Genomic DNA, 22,127 nt, shown 5'->3' with positions numbered 1-22,127 from the left:
AAGATAGACACAAAATGCTGGAGTAACTGGAAAGTTACTAGAGAGTATTCTGAGGCATAGGTTATACAAGCATTTGGATGGGGCATTAGAGATAGTCAGGACGTGGGAGGTCGTGGCACACAAATCTGATTTATTTTTTTGAAGACATGACCAAAATGGTCAAGGGTAGAGTTGCAGATGTTGTGTACATGGACTTCAGTAAGGCCTTCGACAAGGTTCCACATGGTAGGCTGCTCTGGAAGGTTAGATCGCATGGGATCCAAGGAGAGATAGCTGAATGGATAGCAAATTGGCTCCATGAAAGGAAGCAGAGGGTGATGGTGGAAGGTTGCTTCTCAGACTGGAGGCCTGTGACTAGTGGTGTTGCCTCAGGGTTCGGTGCTGGGCCCGTTACTGTTTATCATCTACATCAATGACTTGGATGAGAACATACAGGGCAAGATTAGCAAGTTTGCTGATGATACAAAAGTGAGTGGTTTTGCAGATAGTGAAGATGGTTGTGAACGATTGCAGCAGGATCTGGATCGATTGGCCAGGTGGGCGGAGGAATGGTTGATGGAATTTAATACAGAGAAGTGTGAGGTGTTGCATTTTGGGACGTCGAACAAGGGCAGGACCTACACAGTGAATGGTAGGTCTCTGGGTAGTGTTGTAGAGCAGAGGGATCTAGGAGTACAGGTGCATGGTTCCTTGAAGGTCGAGTCGCAGGTAGATAAGGTGGTCAAAAAGGCTTTTGACACTTAGGCCTTCATCAGTCAGAGTATTGAGTATGGGAGGTCATGTTGCAGTTGTATAAGATGTTGCAGGTTAATTGGGCCCTCTGTAACATAGAAACGTAGAAATTAGGTGCAGGAGTAGGCCATTCGGCCCTTCGAGCCTGCACCGCCATTCAATATGATCATGGCTGATCATCCAACTCAGTATCCCGTACCTGCCTTCTCTCCATACCCTCTGATCCCCTTAGCCACAAGGGCCACATCTAACTCCCTCTTAAATATAGCCAATGAACTGGCCTCAACTACCCTCTGTGGCAGAGAGTTCCAGAGATTCACCACTCTCTGTGTGAAAAAAGATTTTCACATCTCTGTTTTAAAGTATTTCCCCCTTATCCTTAAGCTGTGACCCCTTGTCCTGGAGTTCCCCAACATCGGGAATAATCTTCCTGCATCTAGCCTGTCCAACCACTTAAGAATTTTGTAAGTTTCTATAAGATCCCCTCTCAATCTCCTAAATTCTAGAGAGTATAAACCAAGTCTATCCAGTCTTTCTTCATAAGACAGTCCTGACATCCCAGGAATCAGTCTGGTGAACCTTCTCTGCACTCCCTCTATGGCAATAATGTCCTTCCTCAGATTTGGAGACCAAAACTGTACGCAATACTCCAGGTGTGGTCTCACCAAGACCCTGTACAACTGCAGTAGAACCTCCCTGCTCCTATACTCAAATCCTTTTGCTACGAAAGCTAACATACCATTCGCTTTCTTCACTGCCTGCTGCACCTGCATGCCTACTTTCAATGACTGGTGTACCATGACACCCAGGTCTCGCTGCATCTCCCCTTTTCCTAATCGGCCACCATTTAGATAAAAGTCTGCTTTCCTGTTTTTGCCACCAAAATGGATAACCTCACACTTATCCACATTATACTGCATCTGCCAAACATTTGCCCACTCACCCAGCCTATCCAAGTCACCTTGCAGTCTCCTAGCATCCTCCTCACAGCTAACACTGCCCCCCAGCTTAGTGTCATCCGCAAACTTGGAGATATTGCCTACAATTCCCTCATCCAGATCATTAATATATATCGTAAATAGCTGGGGTCCCAGCACTGAGCCTTGCGGTACCCCACTAGTCACTGCCCGCCATTGTGAAAAGGACCCGTTTACTCCTACTCTTTGCTTCCTGTTTGCCAGCCAGTTCTCTATCCACATCAATACTGAACCCCCAATGCCGTGTGCTTTAAGTTTGTATACTAATCTCTTATGTGGGACCTTGTCGAAAGCCTTCTGGAAGTCTAGATACACCACATCCACTGGTTCTCCCCTATCCACGCTACTAGTTACAGATTATTTATGTCTTCCTTAGTGAAGACGGAACCAAAGTAGTTATTCAATTGGTCCGCCATATCCTTGTTCCCCATGATCAACTCACCTGTTTCTGACTGCAAGGGACCTACATTTGTTTTAACTAATCTCTTTCTTTTCACATATCTATAAAAACTTTTGCAGTCAGTTTTTATGTTCCCTGACAGTTTTCTTTCATAATCTATTTTTCCTTTCCTAATTAAGCCCTTTGTCCTCCTCTGCTGGTCTCTGAATTTCTCCCAGTCCTCTGGTATGCTGCTTTTTCTGGCTAATTTGTACGCATCATCTTTTGCTTTGATACCATCCCTGATTTCCCTTGTTATCCACGGATGCACTACCTTCCCTGATTTATTCTTTTGCCAAACTGGGATGAACAATTTTTGTAGTTCATCCATGCAGTCTTTAAATACCTTCCATTGTATATCCACCATCAACCCTTTTAGAACTAATTGCCAGTCAATCTTGGCCAATTCACGTCTCATACCCTCAAAGTTACCTTTCTTTAAGTTCAGAACCGTTGTTTCTGAATTAACAATGTCACTCTCCATCCTAATGAAGAAGTTACCTTTCTTTAAGTTCAGAACCATTGTTTCTGAATTAACAATGTCACTCTCCATCCTAATGAAGAACTCAACCATGTTATGGTCACTCTTGCCCAAGGGGGCACGTACAACAAGTCTGCTAACTAACCCTTCCTCATTACTCAATACCCAGTCTAAAATAGCCTGCTCTCTCGTTGATTCCTCTACATGTTGATTTAGATAACTATCCCGCATACATTCCAAGAAATCCTCTTCCTCAGCACCCCTGCCAATTTGATTCACCCAATCTATATGTAGATTGAAGTCGCCCATTATAACTGTTTTGCCTTTGTCGCACGCATTTCTAATTTCCTGTTTGATACCATCTCCAACTTCACTACTACTGTTAGGTGGCCTGTACACAACACCCACCAGCGTTTTCTGCCCCTTAGTGTTTCGCAGCTCTACCCATACCAATTCCACATCCTCCAAGCTAATGTCCTTCCTTTCCATTGCGTTAATCACCTCTCTAACCAGCAATGCTACCCCACCTCCTTTTCCTTTCTGTCTATACCTCCTGAATATTGTATATCCCTGGATGTTCAGCTCCCAGCCTTGGTCACCCTGGAGCCATGTCTCCGTGATCCCAACTATATCATAATCATTAATGGCTATCTGCACGTTCAACTCATCCACCTTATTACGAATACTCCTTGCATTGAGACACAAAGCCTTCAGGCTTGTTTTTACAACGCTCTTACCCCTTATACAATTATGTTGAAAAGTGGCCCTTTTTGATTTTTGCCCTGGTTTTGTCTGCCTGCCACTTTTACTTTTCACCTTGCTACCTATTGCTTCTACCCTCATTTTACACCCCCCTGCCTCTCTGCTCTTGTACCCATCCCCCTGCCACATTAGTTTAAATCCTCCCCGACAGCACTAGCAAACACTCCCCCAAGGACATTGGTTCCACTCCAGCCCAGGTGCAGACTGTCCTGTTTGTACTGGTCCCACCTCCCCCAGAACTGGTTCCAATGCCCTAAAAATTTGAATCCCTCCCCCTTGCACCATTTTTCAAGCCACGTATTCATCTGCAATATCCTCCTATTTCTACTCTGACTGGCCCATGGTACTGGTAATAATCCGGAGATTATTACCTTTGAGGTCCTACTTTTAAGTTTATCTCCTAGCTCCCTAAATTCATCTTGTAGGACCTCATCCCTTTTTTTACCTATATCATTGGTGCCAATATGCACCACGACAACTGGCTGTTCACCCTCCCCCTCCAGAATGTTCTGCAGCCGTTCAGTGACATCCCTGTCCCTTGCACCAGGGAGGCAACATACCATCCTGGAGTCTCGTTTGCGGCCGCAGAAACGCCTATCTATTCCCCTGACAATTGAATCCCCTATTACTATTCCCCTTCCACTCTTTTCCCCCCCCTCATGTGCCGCAGAGCCACCCATGGTGCCATGAACTTGGCTGCTGCTGCATTCCCCTGATGAGCCATCTCCCTCAACAGTATCCAAAATGGTATACCTGTTTAGGAGGGAGATGACCGCAGGGGACTCCTGCTCTACCTGCCTACTGCTTTGCTGGCTATTGGCCACCCGTTCCCTTTCTGTCCTCTTACCTTTTACCTGCGGTGTGACCAACTCGCTGTACGTGCTATCCACGACTTTCTCAGCATCGTGGATGCTCCAGTATGAATCCAGCCGCAGTTCCAATCGTTCAATGCGGTCTGCCAGGAGCTGCAGCTGTACACACTTCCAGCAAACGTAGTCACCAGGGACACCGACCATATCCCTGATCTCCCACATGTTGCAGGCTGAGCACACCACGGGGCCAATCTCCACTGACATATCTTACTCCCAAATTAACTCTATATTAAATATTAAAAAACACAAAACTTTATCCTTTAAACTTTACTAATAAATACTGTACACACAACTCCCAGAATCCTTAACTCCCAGAATCCTTAACCTGAAGGCAGAAATGTAAAAATGTAAACCCGGTCCTCTTCCACCATTCAGAGGCTTCCACCAGACTCCTTCTCTGGAACGTTGCCGATTTTGGTGTCAGGTACTCCTCCCCTCGCACCAACGGCTCCCTGGGCCTCTGTGAAAGCAAGCCCCGCGATGTATTTTATACTTACAGCGCAGGTGCTCCTCCCCTCGCACCAACGGCTCCTAAATTGTCCTTGGTGTGTGGAGAGTGGATGAGAATGTGGGATGACATAAAACTAGTGTGAACTGGTGATCGATGGTCGGCATGAACTCACTGGGCGGGCCCTTTTCCACTCTGTGTCTCTAAACTCAACTAATGCTGTAAAAAGGATTTGGCACAGTGGCTTACCTGGCAGAGCTGCTGCCTCTCAGCTCCAGAGACCCTGTCTCTCAACATTTTGTCCTCATTTATTCCCATTTGAATGAAAGAAAGTTGCCATCTGATCACACGTGTAGATAGTGGATCTGAATCAAGAATCTTATTTTAAGAATAAGGGGCAAGCCATTTAGAACGGTGATGAAGAAACACTTTTTCACACAGAGAGTTGTGAGTTTGTGGAATTCTCTGCCTCAAAGGGCGTTGGAGGCAGGTTCTCTGGAAACTTTCAAGAGAGAGCAAGATAGGGCTCTTGAAGATAGTGGAGTCAGGGGATATGGGGAGAAGGCAGGAACGGGGTACTGATTGTGGATGATCAGCCATGATCACATTGAATGGCGGTGCTGGCTCGAAGGGCCGAATGGCCTACTCCTGCACCTATTGTCTATTATCATAAGAGATAGGAGTAGAATTAAGCCATTCGGCATCAGGTAGAATGTTCCATTAAACCATTCGGCCCATCAAGCAGCGTTGTTCGATCCTGACAGGTGCTGTCAGTGTGGAGTTCACACGTTCTTCCTGTGACAGCGTGGGCTTCCTCCGGGTGCTCCGTTTCCCTCAAACATCAAGATGTGTGGGTTTGTAGGTGAATTGGCCCCCTGTAAATTGCCCCCTGTGTGTCGGGAGTGGATGAGGAAGTGGGATAACATAGAGCTAGTGTGAGCGGGTGATCGATGGTTAGCAGGGACTTGGTGGACCCAGGGCGTTTTTCCATGCTGCACCTGTCACCTGAGTCAAGAATCTTTCCCCAGTGTGTGATCAGATGGCAACTTTCTTTCATTCAAATGGGAATAAATGAGGACAAAATGTCGAGAGACGGGGCAAAAAGTATAGTGTTGGGCGGTCATGTTGCAGTTATACTGAAGTCGTCCAGGTTTACAAGGTTAATTCCCGGGATGGCGGGACTGTCATATGCTGAGAGAATGGAGCGGCTGGGCTTGTACACTCTGGAGTTTAGAAGGATGAGAGGGCATCTTATTGAAACATATAAGATTGTTAAGGGCTTGGACACGCTAGAGGCAGGAAACATGTTCCCGATGTTGGGGGAGTCCAGAACCAGGGGCCACAGTTTAAGAATAAGGAGTAAGCCATTTAGAACGGAGACGAGGAAACAATTTTTTTCCTCACAGATAGTGGTGACTTTGTGGAATTCTCTGCCTCAGAGGGCGGTGGAGGCGGGTTCTCTGGATGCTTTCAAGAGAGAGCTAGATAGGGCTCTTAAAAATAGCGGAGTCAGGGGATATGGGGAGAAGGCAGGAACGGGGTACTGATTGGGGATGATCAGCCATGATCACATTGAATGGCGGTGCTGGCTCGAAGGGCCGAGTGGCCTACTCCTGCACCTATTGTCTATTGACAGGTCTACTTTCTGTCCCCATAGTCAGAACTAAACATGGAGAAGCAGCGTTTCGTTTTTATGCACCACTTATATGGAACATTCTGCTCCAGCTCTCAGATCTTTTATATTAGGGCTGAAGACTCTTCTGTTTGTCGCTGCCTTGAATTAAATTATTTTAAATAATTATTCATTTCTTACACTGCACTGTAACTTTTATTCTTGTATTTTATACTTGTCTTATTCTATTTTAGCTTGTTTTAATTTCTATTCTTTTTAATGATGGGACATGTTGGTTGGCGTGGGCAAGTTGGGCCGAAGAGCCTGTTACTACATTGTGACTCTCGGTCTGACACCACAGCGAGATATTAGTCCACATTAGTGATAGTGATTTAAGAAAATACGTTCAGATATTCCAAACTCCAAACATTCAGTCTCGCATCTTTGGATTTCGCCGTTTGGGAGTGGAAGGAGAATGTTGCCTGGGTTTCAGCAACTAAGTTACAGAGAAAGGTTGAACAAGATAGGTCTTTATTCTTTGGAGCGCAGAAGATTAAGTGGGGAACTTGATAGAGGTCTTTAAAATGATGAGAGGGATAGACAGAGTTGACGTGGATAAGCTTTTCCCATTGAGAGTCGGGAAGATTCAAACAAAAGGACATGATTTGAGAATTAAGGGACAGAAGTTTAGGGGTAGCATGAGGGGGAACTTCTTTACCCAGAGAGTGGTAGCTGTGTGGAATGAGCTTCCAGTGGAAGTGGTGGAGGCAGGTTCGATTTTATCATTAAAAAATAAATTGGATAGGTATATGGATGGGAAAGGAATGGTCTGAGTGCAGGTAGATGGGACTAGGTGAGAGTAAGTGTTTGGCACGGACTAGAAGGGGCGAGATGGCCTGTTTCCGTGCTGTAATTGTTATATAGTTATTGTTATATGGTCAGGAAAGACAAATGTGGACATAGACATATTTCCACCAGGGGCGCCGGGGAGATTGCTGCCCTGCCAGCAGCCTTTTCATATTTTCTTTCTTTTTGTTATTTTTTAGTGTATTAAAAGTTTGCTTTGATGTTCTTCAGTTTGTTTTATGTGGAGTGAGGGGGGAGAGGATCGGAGGAAACTTTTTTTTTCAATCTCTTACCTTCGGATAATTTTCGGATAAAGCTCAATTTTTGGATCACATTCTCCGGGCTCTGCGGCCTTCCATCGATGGGGCTGGAAGCCTCCTCGGACTGTCGTGAGCCCCACCGCGGGGTGCGGACTTAACATCGGAGCTGATCCCTTGCCTGGGATCCCTCCCACCGCGGAATCTGCATCCAGGGCTCGCAGTCTCGGGCGAGGCGAGTCGGGAGCTCCAACGTCGCGGAAGGTTCACTAGCCCTGGTGCGGGGAAGCTGACACCCCCCCCCCCCCCCCCCCGATGCGGGAGCTCGATCGCCTCGACGCGGAGGGCCCGATCGCCGCCGGCTACGGGAGTCAAGATTATCCCGTCAACGGAGGGCTCGAGGCCCACGACCGAGGAAGAACAAAAGGAAGAGACTTGAACTTTATTTCACCTTCCATCACAGTGAGGAGTCACTGTGGTGGATGTTCATGTTAAAATGTGTGTTTTTGAGTGATCTGTTGCTTTTAACTGTATGACTGACCTGGCCAGTGAAATTCCCCGTATGTTGCAAAACATACTTGCCGAATAAAGTGTGATTCTGATTCTGATGTCAGCGATCTTGTGAACAAGAGACTTGTTCCGATCCTGCCTCTAACTACTTGTGGGAACAGATTTAATGAGACTTATCTTTCCCCCCTTTCTCCCTCAGAGTGTCGTCGAATCCTCTTGGCTTGCCGAGCTGCTGTGGATGTTTTTTATTCCCTTCACCATATACCAAGTAAGGTAGTAACTGTCGCTAACTATCACTGGGGGTCATATCGGTAAGGTTGAGTGAACCTGCTTGTGTTTAGCTTCCTCCCCCTCCTCCTCCTCTGTCCCCACCCTATCCCCAGCTCGCACTACAGCCAGTGCCTGTGCTAACTTGGTGCTTCTCGGGGCTTAGTCGGCCAATGTACCTTTGTTCAGTGTATATGCAAACATGCGCTTGGACCTGTGTCATTGCATTGTGATCGCTTCGAGCGTCAGCGGGAGGGAAGCCATCCGGTGTATCTGCCTGTAGAAACAAGGAACAAGGTGCTGCTTTACCAAAAAAAAAGACGCAAAGTGCTGGAGTAACTCTGGGTCCAGTAGCAGTCCTGCAGAACATAAGTCACACTCTGGGTCGGGGCCCTTCTTCAGACTGATTCCACATAGATAGGTAGACAAAAATGCTGCAGAAACCCAGCAGGTGAGGCAGCATCTACGGAGCGAAGGAATAGGTGACGTTTCGGATCGAGACCCTTCTTCAGACTGATTTGGGGGTGGGGGGGGGGGGGGTGGGAAGAAGAAAGGAAGGGGCGGAGACAGTGGGCTGTGGGAAAGCTAGGAAGGGGAGGGGAAGGAGGGAGAAAGCAAGAACGAAGTTTTGGTCGGGCCCTTCAGACTGATTCAACATAGATAGGTGAAGTTTTTGGTCGGGCCCTTCAGACTGTTTCAATATAGATAGATGACGTTTTAGGTCGGGGTCCTTCTTCAGACTGGTTCAATATAGATAGATGACGTTCTGAGTTGGGGCCCTTCAGACTGATTCGACGTGAATAGGTGATGCCTCGTGTTGGGACCCTACTACAGACTGATACAGTTGAATCGGTCTGAAGAAGAGTCCCAACCCAAAACATCACCTATCCATGTTCTCCAGGGATCCTGCCTGAACCGCTAAGTTACTCCCACACTTCTCCCCCCCCCCCCCCCCCCCCTCACCTTTATAGCTATTCCCTCTCGAGTTGGACATTTCCACCCTGCGGGAATAGGTTCTGACTCTTATCTATGCCTTTTAATTTGATATACTTCCTTTACCTGTGTTCTTTATCACTCTGTGAACTCCATAATGCTGTTAATATTTCCTTCACTCTGTTTCCCTTTCCGTGCAATGGTGGGTTAGCTGCAGACCATTTCATTATCATGGCAGATGATGTCTGTTTCTCTCTGAAATAGTCATAGAGTGATACAGCGTGGAAACAGGCCCTTCGGCCCAACTTGCCCACACCGACCAACATGCCCCATCTACACTCGTCCTGCCTGCATTGGCCCATATCCCTCTAAACCGGTCTTATCTGTGTACCTCACAATGTTTCTTAAACGTTGGGATAGTCCCAGCCTCAATTACCCCTTGGATTCTTATTAAATCTTTCTCCCCTCACCTTGCAACTATGTTCCCTGGTTCTCAATCCCCCTACTCTGGGAAAGAGACCCAGAGCATCGACCCGATCTATTCCTCTCATGATTGCGCTCTGTGAATTTACCCTATCTATTCCTCTCACGATCTTATACATCCGTAAGATCACCCTCTATCTTCCTGCGCTCCAAAGAGTCCCAGCCTGCTCAAGCTCTCCCTATAGCCTGGCAGCATCCTCGTCAATCTTCCATGCACCCTTTCCAGCTTGTGTTTGCGCAGAAGAAAATCACCGTGGAATCTGTCAGATAATTATTTAAAAAAACTCAACCAATTGGTGATTTAAAAAAAAAAGATCTTCGATAAACTGCAGATGCTCGGTGTGAATTAAAAAAAAAAAAATGCTGGAAGCGCTCAGTGGGTCAGGCAGCATCTGTGGAAAGAGGAACAAAGTTTCAGTTCAAGCGCCCCAGCAGAATTGGGAAATTGCTAACAAAGGGGCTTTGACTGAAATGTTAAACCCGTTTCTTTCTCCGCAGCTGTTGCCCGACTCCCTGAGTATTTCCCATTTAAAAAATATATATAATTCCTTTACCAAAGTGCTGATTTATCCAAAGATACCACCTATCGGAATGTGGTGAATCTGGAATTCATTGCCACAGAAGATTGTGGAGGCGAATTAATGGATAATTTTTAAAGCCGAGATTGACAGATTCTTGATCAGCAAGGGTGTCAGGGGTTATAGGGAGAAGGCAGGAGAATGGGGTTGAGAGGGAGAGATAGATCAGTCATGGTTGAATGACGGAGTAGACTCGATGGGCCAAACGGCCTAATTCTTGTCCTATCACCTGACTTGCAGTTCAATGCATTATATTGTTCTGTGCAGCTAACATCCCATCACGACCTAATCTTCATTAGTTCATACGCGATAGGAGCAGAATTAGGCCATTCGGTCCATCAAGTCTATTCTGCCGTTCAATCATGGTTGATCTATCTTTCCCTCTCAACCCCATTCTCCCCCTAACCCCTGACACCCATACTAATCGCTCATACTAACTTCGCTGAACTCCAGGAATGATCACCTTAGAAATATTGGCGGCTAAATTATTTTAGGTGGGAAAGCACAAGTGTATATGATTGCGAGTGTAACTGTCGTGAACAACTATTACAGCTGTCTTTCCTGTACCTTGCAGGTGGCTTCCCAGCATGTCCCTAATGGAAGGTGAATCAGAGGAAGAGTTTGCGGTCAGAGTCCAAGAGGTGAGTTACTTGTGAACTGGGAGTGTAGTTTAGGATACAGCGTGGAAGCAGGCCCTACGGCCCACTGAGTCCACGCCGACCAGCGATTCCCCCCCCCCCCCCGTACACTAGCACTACCCTACACACATGAGGGACAATTTACAATAATAAATAATAATAATATCTTTTATTGTCATTGCACATAAGTGCAACGAGATTTGGTATGCAGCTTCCAACCGATGTCATAACTTAAATAACTAATAAAATGTTGATTTAGATACCCCGAGAACATGGTTTGTAAAAAGAACATTACAACAGTAAAATAGTCAAAACAGTTCAAACAGACTAAAGCGCAGATGTGTCTGTGCAACGTGACCGTCCGAGGGAGACAGTCCATGGGGGGGTGGGGTGGCACTCAATAAGGCCGGTTCAGAGCAGCTATAGCTCTGGGGATGAAGCTGTTCCTGAGTCTGGAGGTGACAGACAGGATTGAACCTGGGTCCCTGGCGCTGTGAGGCAGCAACTCTATGGCTGCGCCACCGTGCTGCCTAGCATGTTAAAGGCAATATATATTTGTGTGCATTGTGGTCCACTGGATGGTGGAGCGGAAGGAGAGGAGTCTGATCTTTGTTTTTTCATCTTCTTGCAGCATTTAGCGATGGAACTCGGTATTGTTTCGACTCATCACACCAAGTCTGACAAACTGGAATACCTCAAAAGGATGAAGCACGTGGCCCCACCAGAGACCAGCTCGGGTCAGTGCCTTATCTCAGCTTCCTTGTACTCACAAACTCACACAGGCATGATATTCTTCCGATTTAAATCGGAATTCCGATTTGTTTTCCTGTTTTTCAATTTTTTTGTGCCTGATTATTTTTGCGGCCAATCAGCCGCTGACTCTAAGGGGTTGCGTCCAATCACCGACCAGCTTCCCTTAAAATTCCCGTCCAATCAACAAATCGGTCTCCTGCCGTCCAATCAGCCGCTGTCTCCAAGGGCGTTGCATCCAATCATGTAATGCACTGGTCACTCAGTGTCTAATCAGACGCAGTCTCCGAGGGGGCATTGCGGCCATTCCAGTAAGCTTCCCTTACTGAAGCAGAAGTTGGCTGCAGCCAACATCACTTTTTTCTGTGCTGTTTGCACACAGTGCTAGGCAGAGACATTTCAGGTAACATTTTTTGTAAAGATTTAGTTGTATTAAGTCATTTATTTCTTGAAATATTTATCTTTTGGGGGTTATTTAACTGGTTATGTGTTAGAGGTTTTTTTTTGTAAACTATTTTGTAAACTACCAGCAGAAAGCTTGGTAATCACTTTCAGTTTATTGAAAATACAGGAGCCCCCTAAACCCCTAATGGGAGGGGCCTAACCGGCCTCCTGGACCCCCAGCCAATACTTCCTACTTTTTTTCTGGAGGTGAATATCATGCCTGGTCATAGTAATGCATATGTCCCATGTTCAGCCTTGAATATCATCGGTGTTTAGACCAATGCATTACCGCAGCTGCTGAGCTACTGCAGGTCAAATCTACACCAGCTCAGACACTTTGCAGTCTGCTACAGACCTTTAGTTTAGTTAGAGTTTGAAATTTAGGCCCAACTTGCCCCATCCAATGTCATTAGGTAAGGCACAGAGGGATATGGAATTAATGTAATCGCTTCAGAGAGCCTCACAACGGCCAACATCTTCATTCGTCCCACCAGCGTGTGTTTGGCCCCTTTAAGAATAAAGGGTTGGCCTTTTAGAACGGAGATTTTTCTTTTTCACCCAGAGAGTTGTGAATATGGAATTCTCTGCCTCAGAAGGCAGTGGAGGCCGATTCTCTGGATGCTTTCAAGAGAGGGTTAGATAGAGCTCTTAAAGATAGCGGAGTCTGGGGGATATGGTGAGAAGGCAGGAACGGGATACTGAATGTGGATGATCAGCCATGATGACAGGGAATGGCTCAAATGGCCTACTCCTGCACCTATTGTCTATCCCTCTAAACCCATACTTCCGAACCTCTCCTATCCATGCTTCTTGAATTTCTTCTCAACGACCTCCTGTGCCATACACCCACTAGTCTTTGTGTAAAGAAGTTATCCCTCAGATTCCTATTAAATCTTTCCCCCATCTCTTTAAACCTATGTCTTCTGGTTCTAGAATCAAGATTCAAGATTCAAGAGAGTTTATTGTCATGTGTCCCTGTATAGGACAATGACATTCTTGCTTTGCTTCAGCACACAGAACATAGTAGGCATGAATACAAAACAGATCAGTGTCTCCATATACCATTGTATAAATATATACACACATGAATAAATAAACTGATAAAGTGCAAATAACAGATAATGGGCTATTAATGTTCAGAGTTTTGTTCGAGCCAAGTTTAATAGCCTGATGGCTGTGGGGAAGTAGCTATTCCTGAACCTGGTCGTTGCAGTCTTCAGGCTCCGAGTGTGTGGCCAGGATGGTGTGGGTCCTTGATGATACTGCCAGCCTTTTTGAGGCTACTTTAATCTCCTACTCTGCGCCAAAGACTGTGCCTTTACCTGATCTATTCCCCTCATGATTTTGTCCACCTCTATAAGATTGCCCCTCATCCTGCTGCGCTCCAAAGGAATAGGGCCCAAACCTGCTCAACCTCTCCAGACAGCTCAGGCCCTTGAGTCCTGGCAACGTCCTCGTACATTATCTCTGCCCTTTCCAGCATGACAACCTCTTTCCTATAACATGGCGAGCAAAACTGAACACTGCTCTTCGTGTGGCATCACCAAAGTCTTGTATAACATGATAGACAATAGGTACAGGAGTAGGCCATTCAGCCCTTCGAGCCAGCACCGCCATTCAATGTGACCATGGCTGATCATCCACAATCAGTACCCCGTTCCTGCCTTCTCCCCATATCCCCTGACTCCGCTATTTTTAAGAGCCCTATCTAGCTCTCTTGAAAGTATCCAGAGAACTGGCCTCCACCACCCTCTGAGGCAGAGGATTCTACAGACTCACAACTCTCTTGTGAGAAAAAGTGTTTCCTCGTCTCCGTTCTAAATGGCTTATCCCTTATTCTTAAACTCTGGCCCCTGGTTCTGGACTCCCCCAACATCGGGAACATATTTCCTGCCCCTAGCGTGTCCAAACCCTTAATAATCTTATATGTTCCAATGCTTCACTGGAATTCTCTGCCACAGAAGGTAGTTGAGGCCAGTTCATTGGCTATATTTAAAAGGGAGTTAGATGTGGCCCTTGTGGCTAAAGGGATCAGGGGGTATGGAGAGAAGGCAGGTGCAGGATACTGAGTTGGATGATCATATTGAATGGCGGTGCAGGCTCAAAGGGCCGAATGGCCTACTCCTGCACCTATTTTCTATGTTTCTATCTTTCTTGCTAGGGGACTACTAAATAAGAAACCTCAAATTGTTCATCATATTAAATTGCAAAGTTAATTATTCAGCATTGAATTTAAATCCATGGACGAATGTAACTTCTATCAACATGCAGCACTCAAGAGGAGGAGCCCAAATAAAGGTTAATTATTTTGAGGACATGGGAGCAACAATACTGGGTCATTTCACCCCTTGAGTGCGTTCCTCTACTAATTGAGGTCATGACTGATCACCGTGACTTCTCCTTTTACATTCCTTTGTCCCAAATCCCTTAATACCCTGGGTTAATAACATCCTATCAATCTCAGATGTAAAATTAACAGTTGGCCCAACATCACTTGGCGTTTGTGGGAAGAGATTTCTAAATTTATACCACCCATTGCGCGTCGAGATGTTTCAAACTTCATTCCTGTCATTTGATCTGTAAGGCTTAATAGAGCACGTCATACCCCTAAGTCAAAGAGTGGCGCAGCGGTAGAGTTGCTGTCTTACAGCGCTTAAAGCGCCAGAGACCTGGGTTACAACCGGTCTGTGGGTGCTGTCTGTATGGAGTTTGTACGTTCTCCCCGTGACCTGCGTGGGTTTTCTCTGAGATCTTCGCTTTCCTCCCACACTCCAAAGACGTACAGGTTTGTAGGTTGATTGGCTTGTCCCTAGTGTGTTAATGTGCGGGGATCGCTGCTCGGTGCGGACTCGGTGGGCCGAAGGGCCTGTTTCCAACGCTGTATCGCTTGGGCGGCGCAGCTTTGGACTTGAAAAATACAGCGCGGAAACATGCTCTTCGGCCCGCCAAGTCTGCGCCGACCAGCGATGACCCCGTACACTGGCACTATCCCATACACTAGAGACAATTTACAAATTTACCGGAGTCAATTAACCTACAAACCTGCGTGTCTTTTGAGTGTGGGAAGAAACCGGAGCACCCGGAGAAAACCCACGCAGTCGTGGGGAGAGGTACAAACTCTGTACAGGCAGCGCTCGTAGTCGGGATGGAACTCGGGTCTCTGGCGCTGTAAAGCAGCAACTCTCTCTGCTTTCAAGTCCTGGCAACAACCTCGCATTGATGTAACATAGTTTCCATCCCCATGTATTCCAATCCTCTAGATCTTGTAAAGATCAGCATTCCATTAGCTCTTTTGTGATTAGTTTAGGTACCAGCTGCTGACATTTTAAAGATTAATGTTTGTGGACCCTGAATCCCACTGGGCTTTCACTGCCTCTACCCTTTTGCTGTTTAAAATTGCTGTTCTATCCATTTTTGGTCCAAAGTAATTGACCCCATATTTGCCGAGACTGAAATCCAAATACCACAGATCAGCCCACTTTGATCTATTGATGTCTCTTGTGTTTAACGTTTCCATCTACACTGTTTGCACTGCCATCAGGAAACTTGGAGATTTGTCATCCTCCTCTGTTTCACAAATTCATTTTTAAATGAGGTGAATATTTCTGTTCTCATGTCCTTATGTAATCTCACTAGTCAGTGGTTCAATGTCCCAGCCAAGGCGATTACGTTTTCATTCTAGAAACATATAAAATGGGTGCAGGAGGAGGTCATTCGGCCCTTCGAGCCAGCACCGCCATTCCTTGCGATCATGGCTGATCGTCCCCTATCAATAACCCGTGCCTGCCTTCTCCCCATATCCCTTGACACCACTAGCCCCTAGAGCTCTATCTAACTCTCTCTTAAATCCATCCAGTGACTTGGCCTCCACTGCCCTCTGTGGCGGGGAATTCCACAAATTCACAACTTTGGGTGAAAAAGTTTTTTCTCACCTCAGTCTTAAATGGCCTCCTCTTTATTCTAAGACTGTGGCCCCTGGTTCTGGACTCGCCCAACATTGGGAACATTTTTCCTGCATCTAGCTTGTCCAGTCCTTTTATACTTTTATAAAATTACGTTTCATTCCAATTACGTTTCATTCTATTTGCTTTAACTTCCGATAATGCCTTAGAAACATAGAAAATAGGTGCAGGAGGAGGCCATTCGGCCCGTTGAGCCAGCACCGCCATTCATTGTGATCATGGCTGATCGTCCCCTATCAATAACCCGTGGCTGCCTCTCCCCATATCCCTTGACTCCACTAGCCCCTAGAGCTCTATCTAACTCTCTCTTCAATCCATCCAGTGACTTGGCCTCCACTGCCCTCTGTGGAGGGCTTGTCAGTGATTAATTTTTTTAATTTAGTTTAGAGGTACAGCATGCAAACGGGCTCTTTGGCCCTCCTGAGTCCACACTGACCATCGATCACCCATTGATGATCTTGTAGAGGTGTGCAAAATCATGAGAGGAGTAGATCGCGTAGACGCACAATCTCTTGCCCAGAGTAGGGGAATCGAGATCCAGCAGACATAGGTTTAAGGTGAGAGGGGAAAAGATTTCATAGGAACCTGAAGGATAACTTGGATGTGGAGAGGATGTTTCTGCTGGTGGGAGAGTCTAGGACCACAGGTCACAGCCTCAGAATTAATGGGCGCTCTTTTAGAAAGGCAGTGAGGAGGAACAACTTTAGTCAGAGGGTGGTGAACCTGTGGAACTCATTGCCACAGAGGGCAGTGGCGGCCAAGTCAGTGGATATTTTTAAGGCAGAGATAGACAAATTCTTGATCAGAACGGGTGTCAAGGGCTGTGGGGAGAATGGGATGAGGAGGCAGAGATCAGCCATGATTGAATGGCAGAGTATACTCGATGGGCCGAATGGCCTAATTCTACTGCACCTTGTGAATTTTTTCACGCAAAGGATGGTAGGTCGGAGGGAACAAGCTTCCGCTGGAGGTGGTTGAGGCAGGTACTAATGAAATATTTAGACAGGTACATGGATAGGACGGGTTTAGAGGGACGGGCCAAATGCAGGCAGGTGGCACTAGTGCAGATGGGACATGTTGGCCGGTGTGGGCGAGTTGGGCCGAAGGGCCTGTTTCCACGCTGCATGACTCTATAATTAACTGGGAGGTGAATTAACATTGGAAGCTTTGTTGCAGGAACGAGCAGTCGGCCCTCGGGAGCCCGACCTCGGACTTTCCTTCCGGGACTGAGCATTAGCAGTCTGTCGGCCGAGGACATTCGCATCGCGGGGATGGCCAAGCAAGTCAAAGAGGTGCTGCCTCACATCCCAACCAATGTCATTAAAATGGACTTAGGTAGGACTTCATCTTGCTCCTTTCCCTCTCATTGTCTTATTTCTGTTTTATTTTCGCTTGCTCGCACACCCGCGGCACTTTTGGGCGGCAGGGACTGGGGAAAAAGAGACCCGATCTGAAACGCCGCCCTCCATGGATGGGCGGCACGGTGGCGCATCCGTAGAGTTTCCCCCTTTACATCGCCAGAGACCCGGGATGTGTGTCCGGAGTTTGTGCGTTCATTGAGCGAATGGTATGTTAGCATTCATAGCAAAGGGATTTGAGTATAAGGGCAGGGAGGTTCTACTGCGGTTGTACAGGGTCTTGGTGAGACCACACCTGGAGTATTGCGCACAGTTTTGGTCTCCTAATCTGAGGAACGACATTCTTGCCACAGAGAAGGTTCACCAGAATGATTCCTGGGATGGCAGGACTTTCATATGAAGAAAGACTGGATAGACTCGGCTTGTACTCGCTAGAATTTAGAAGATTGAGGGGGGATCTTATTGAAACTTACAAAATTCTTAAGGGGTTGGACAGGCTAGATGCAGGAAGATTGTTCCCGATGTTGGGGAAGTCGCGAACAAGGGGTCACAGTTTAGAAACATAGACAATAGGTGCAGGAGTAGGCCATTCGGCCCTTCGAGCCTGCACCGCCATTCGATATGATCATGGCTGATCATCCAACTCAGTATCCCATCCCTGCCTTCTCTCCATACCCCCTGATCCCTTTAGCCACAAGGGCCACATCTAACTCCCTCTTAAATATAGCCAATGAACTGGCCTCAACTACCTTCTGTGGCAGAGAATTCCACAGATTCATCACTCTCTGTGTAAAAAATGATTTTCTCATCTCGGTCCTAAATGACTTCCCTCTTATCCTTATACTGTGACCCCTGGCTATATTTAAGAGGGAGTTAGATGTGGCCCTTAAAGATAGTCCAAGGGTCTCCAATGAGGTAGATTGTAGCTCAGGACCGCCTTTCTGTGTTTAAAAAAAAAACTGCAGATGCTGGAAAGATCGAAGGTAGACAAAAATGCTGTAGAAACTCAGCGGGTGAGGCAGCATCTATGGAGAGAAGGGTCTCGACCTTAAGGGTCTCGACCCGAAATGCCGCCTGTTCCTTCTCCCCATAGATGCTGCCTCAATAGACAATAGACGCAGGAGTAGGCCATTTGGCCCTTCGAGCCAGAACCCCCATTCACTGTGATCATGGCTGATCATCCCCAATCAGTACCCCGTTCCTGCCTTCTCCCCATATCCCCTGACTCTGCAATTTTTAAGAGCTCTATCTAGCTCTCTCTTGAAAGCATCCAGAGAACCAGCCTCCACCTCCCTCGGAGGCAGAGAATTCCACAGACTTGTCGGGACTTGTCACACTGATTGTGGGGGTCGGGTTGAGAAAGCCAGGAGAGGCAGGACTAAATAGCACCATACAGAAGGCATAGAATAATGCAGCGTGGAAACAGGCCCTTTGGCCCAACTTGCCCACATCGACCAATATGCCCATCTACACTAGTCCCACCTGCCTGCATTTGGCCCATATCTCTCTTAACCTGGCCCATTCATGGGCCTGTCTAATTGTTTCTTAAACGTCACGATAGTATCTGCCTCATCTACCTCCTCCGGCAGCTCTTTCCATACACCCACCCCCTTTTGTGCGAAAGATTTACCCCCCATTCGACCCTTTGAGCCAGCACCGCCATTTAATATGATCATGGCTGATCATCTCAAATCAGAACCCCGTTCCTGCTTTTTCCCCATATCCTTTGATTCCTTTAGCCCTAAGAGCTACATCTAACTCCAGTGAATTGGCCTCCGCTGCCTTCTGTGGCAGAGAATTCCACAGATTCACAACTCTCTGGGTGAAGAAGTTTTTCCTCATCTCAGTCTTAAATGGCCTTTCCCTTATTCTTAAACTGTGACCCCTGGTTCTGGACTCCCCCCCCAACATCAGGAACAATTTTCCTGCATCTAGCCTGTCTAATCCTTTAAGAATTTTATATGTTTCTATAAAATCCCCTCACATCCTAAATTCCAGTGAATACAAGCCCAGTCGACCCATTCTTTCATTATATGCCAGTCCCGCCATCCCAGGAATTAACCTGGTAAACCTACGCTGCACTCCCTCAATAGCAATAATGTCCTTCCTCAAATTAGGTAACCAAAATTGCACACAATACTCCAGGTGTGGTCTCACCAGGGCTCTGTACAACAGCAGGTGGACCATCTTGCTCCTAAACACAAATCTTCTTGCAATGAAGGCCAACATGCCATTAGCTTTCTTCACAGCCTGCTGTACATAGAAACATAGAAAATAGGTGCAGGAAGAGGCCATTCGGCCCTTCGAGCCGAATGCTTACTTTCAGTGACTGATGTACAGGCACACCCAGGTCCCGTTGCACCTCCCCTTTTCGTAATCTGACACCATTCAGGTAATAATCTGCCTTCCTCTTCCTGCCACCAAAGTGGATAGCTTCACATTTATCCACATTAAACTGCATCTGCCATGCATGTGCCCACTCACCCAGCCTATCCAAGTCACCCTGCAGCCTCATAGCATCCTCATCGCGGCTCACTCTGCCACCCAGTTTTGTGCCATCTGCAAACTTGGAGATGTCACATTTAATTCCCTCGTCTAAATCGTTAATATATATTGTAAATAGCTGGGGTCCCAGCCGAGCCTTGCGGCACCCCACTAGTCACTGCCTGCCATTCTGAAAAAGACCCGTTAATTCTTACTCTTTGCTTCCTGACTGCCAACCAGTTCTCTATCCATGTCAGCACTCTACCCCCAATACCATGTGCTCTAATTTTTCACACTAAGATCTTGTGTGGGACCTTGTCAAAGGCTTTTTGAAAATCCAGATACACCACATCCACTGCTCTCCCTTATCCATTCTACTTGTTACATCCTCAAAAAATTCCAGAAGATTAGTCAAGCATGATTTCTCCTTCATAAATCCATACTGACTTTGACCGATCCTGACACTGCTTTCCAAATGCGCTGCTATAACATCTTTACCATCGACTCCAGCATTTTTCCATTACCGATGCAAGGCTAACTGGTCTATAATTCCCTGTTTTCCCTCTCCCTCCTTTCTTAAAAAGTGGTGTTACATTGGCTACCCTCCAGTCCACAGGAACTAATCCAGAGTCGAGAGAACTTTGGAAAATGATCCACAATTTCTAGGGCCACCTTGAATACTCTGGGATGCAGACCATCAGGCCCTGGGGATTTTATCTGCCTTCAGTCCCAACAGTTTACCTAACACCATTTCCTGACTATTGTGGACTCCCTTCAGTTCCTCCCTCCCTCGAGATCCTTGGTCCCCTAGTATTTCTGGGAGATTGTTTGTGTCTTCCTTAGTGAAGATAGAACCAAAGTATTTGTTTAACTGTTCTGCCATTTCGGTGTTTATCATCATAAATTCACCTGTCTGTATCTGTAAGGGACCTAAACTTGTCTTCACAAGAGGAACAAGGTTCTTCTTGAATCTTAGCCCCCTCACCTTAAATCTATGTCTTCTGGTTCTTGATTCCCCTACTCTGTGCAAGAGACTCTGTGCGTCCACCTGATCTATTCCTCTCGTAATTTCGTACACCTCTATAAGATCATAACCCCATTCTCCTGCCTTCTCCCCATAACCTTTGAAACTCATACTAATCAAGAATTTATCCATCTCTGCCTTAAAAATATCCATTGACTAGATCACCCCTCATCCTCCTGCACTCCAAGGAATAGAGTCCTAGCCTGCTCAACCTCTCCCTATAGCTCAGGCCCTCATAGCTCAACATCCTCGTAAACCTTCTTTGCCCCATAAGTGCCAACAGTTGTCCTTCAATTCCTTCCCCAGTCCTACATTTTGAAAGTGAACATTTATTTAATTAATTGCCAGCGTCTGCCACTGGAGGGCACTTTAGCACCAAGCTTGCTCCATGTACGGTGTGGACAACAGTAATACTGTCTCGCATTAGAGTCAAGCCAGAGTCAAAAGAGTGTTTTATTAGACAATAGACAATAGGTGCAGGAGTAAGCCATTCGGCCCTTCGAGCCAGCACCACCATTCAATGTGATCATGGCTGATCATCCCCAATCAGTACCCCGTTCCTGCCTTCTCCCCATATCCCCTGACTCCACTATCTTTAAGAGCCCTATCTAGCTCTCTCTTGAAAGTATCCAGAGAACCGGCCTCCACCGCCCTCTGAGGCAGAGAATTCCACAGACTCACAACCCTCTGTGTGAAAAAGTGTTTCCTCGTCTCCTTTCTAAATGGCTTACCCCTTATTCTTGAACTGTGGCCCCTGGTTCTGGACTCTCCCAACATCGGGAACATGTTTCCTGCCTCTAGCATGTCCAAACCCTTAATGATCTTATATGTTTCCATAAGATAGCCTCTCATCCTTCTAAACTCCAAAGTATACAAGCCCAGCTGCTCCATTCTCTCAGCATATGATGTTACACCCACCACCCTTCTTCATGTGTTCCTTCTGGGGAGATTTAATGGGAATCCGAGGGGTAAGCTTTTCACGCAAAGAGTGGTGGGTGCATGGAATGAGCTGCCGGAGGAGTTAGTTGAGGCTGGGACTATTGCGATGTTTAAGAAGAAGTCAAACAGGATAGTGTAAAAACCCTGTCCCATGGTACGGGTTCATTCCAAGAGCTCTCCCGAGTTTAAAAAAAATCAAACTCGTGGTAAGCACGGAGAATGAACGTAGTGGGTACGTCGGAGCTCGGGGACGTCTCTTAGCGCTAACGGCAGGTACTCGGGAAGACTCGCTAACGGCAGGTAAGCTCGGGAAGACTCGTGAAGATGTTTC

General features: G+C 46.6%; 1 protein-coding gene across 2 annotated transcripts in view; it reads left to right on the top strand.

Moving 5' to 3' along the window:
* Positions 1–22,127, top strand: part of aup1 (AUP1 lipid droplet regulating VLDL assembly factor) — a 62,197-nt gene that overhangs the window by 29,927 nt on the left and 10,143 nt on the right. The window contains exons 6-9 of one of the 2 annotated variants that reach the window (XM_033035918.1): positions 8,136–8,209; positions 10,772–10,838; positions 11,467–11,572; positions 17,168–17,326. In XM_033035918.1, the coding sequence (XP_032891809.1) occupies positions 8,136–8,209; positions 10,772–10,838; positions 11,467–11,572; positions 17,168–17,326 (406 nt within the window). The remainder of the gene's footprint in view (positions 1–8,135; positions 8,210–10,771; positions 10,839–11,466; positions 11,573–17,167; positions 17,327–22,127) is intronic. The other variant, XM_033035925.1, reaches the window with a different exon arrangement.

This window comes from Amblyraja radiata, chromosome 1, assembly GCF_010909765.2.
Source record: "Amblyraja radiata isolate CabotCenter1 chromosome 1, sAmbRad1.1.pri, whole genome shotgun sequence".
Lineage (NCBI taxonomy): Eukaryota > Metazoa > Chordata > Chondrichthyes > Rajiformes > Rajidae > Amblyraja > Amblyraja radiata.
The sequence above is the reverse complement of the archived record's forward strand: the minus strand, read 5'-3'. Positions and strand labels throughout refer to the sequence as shown.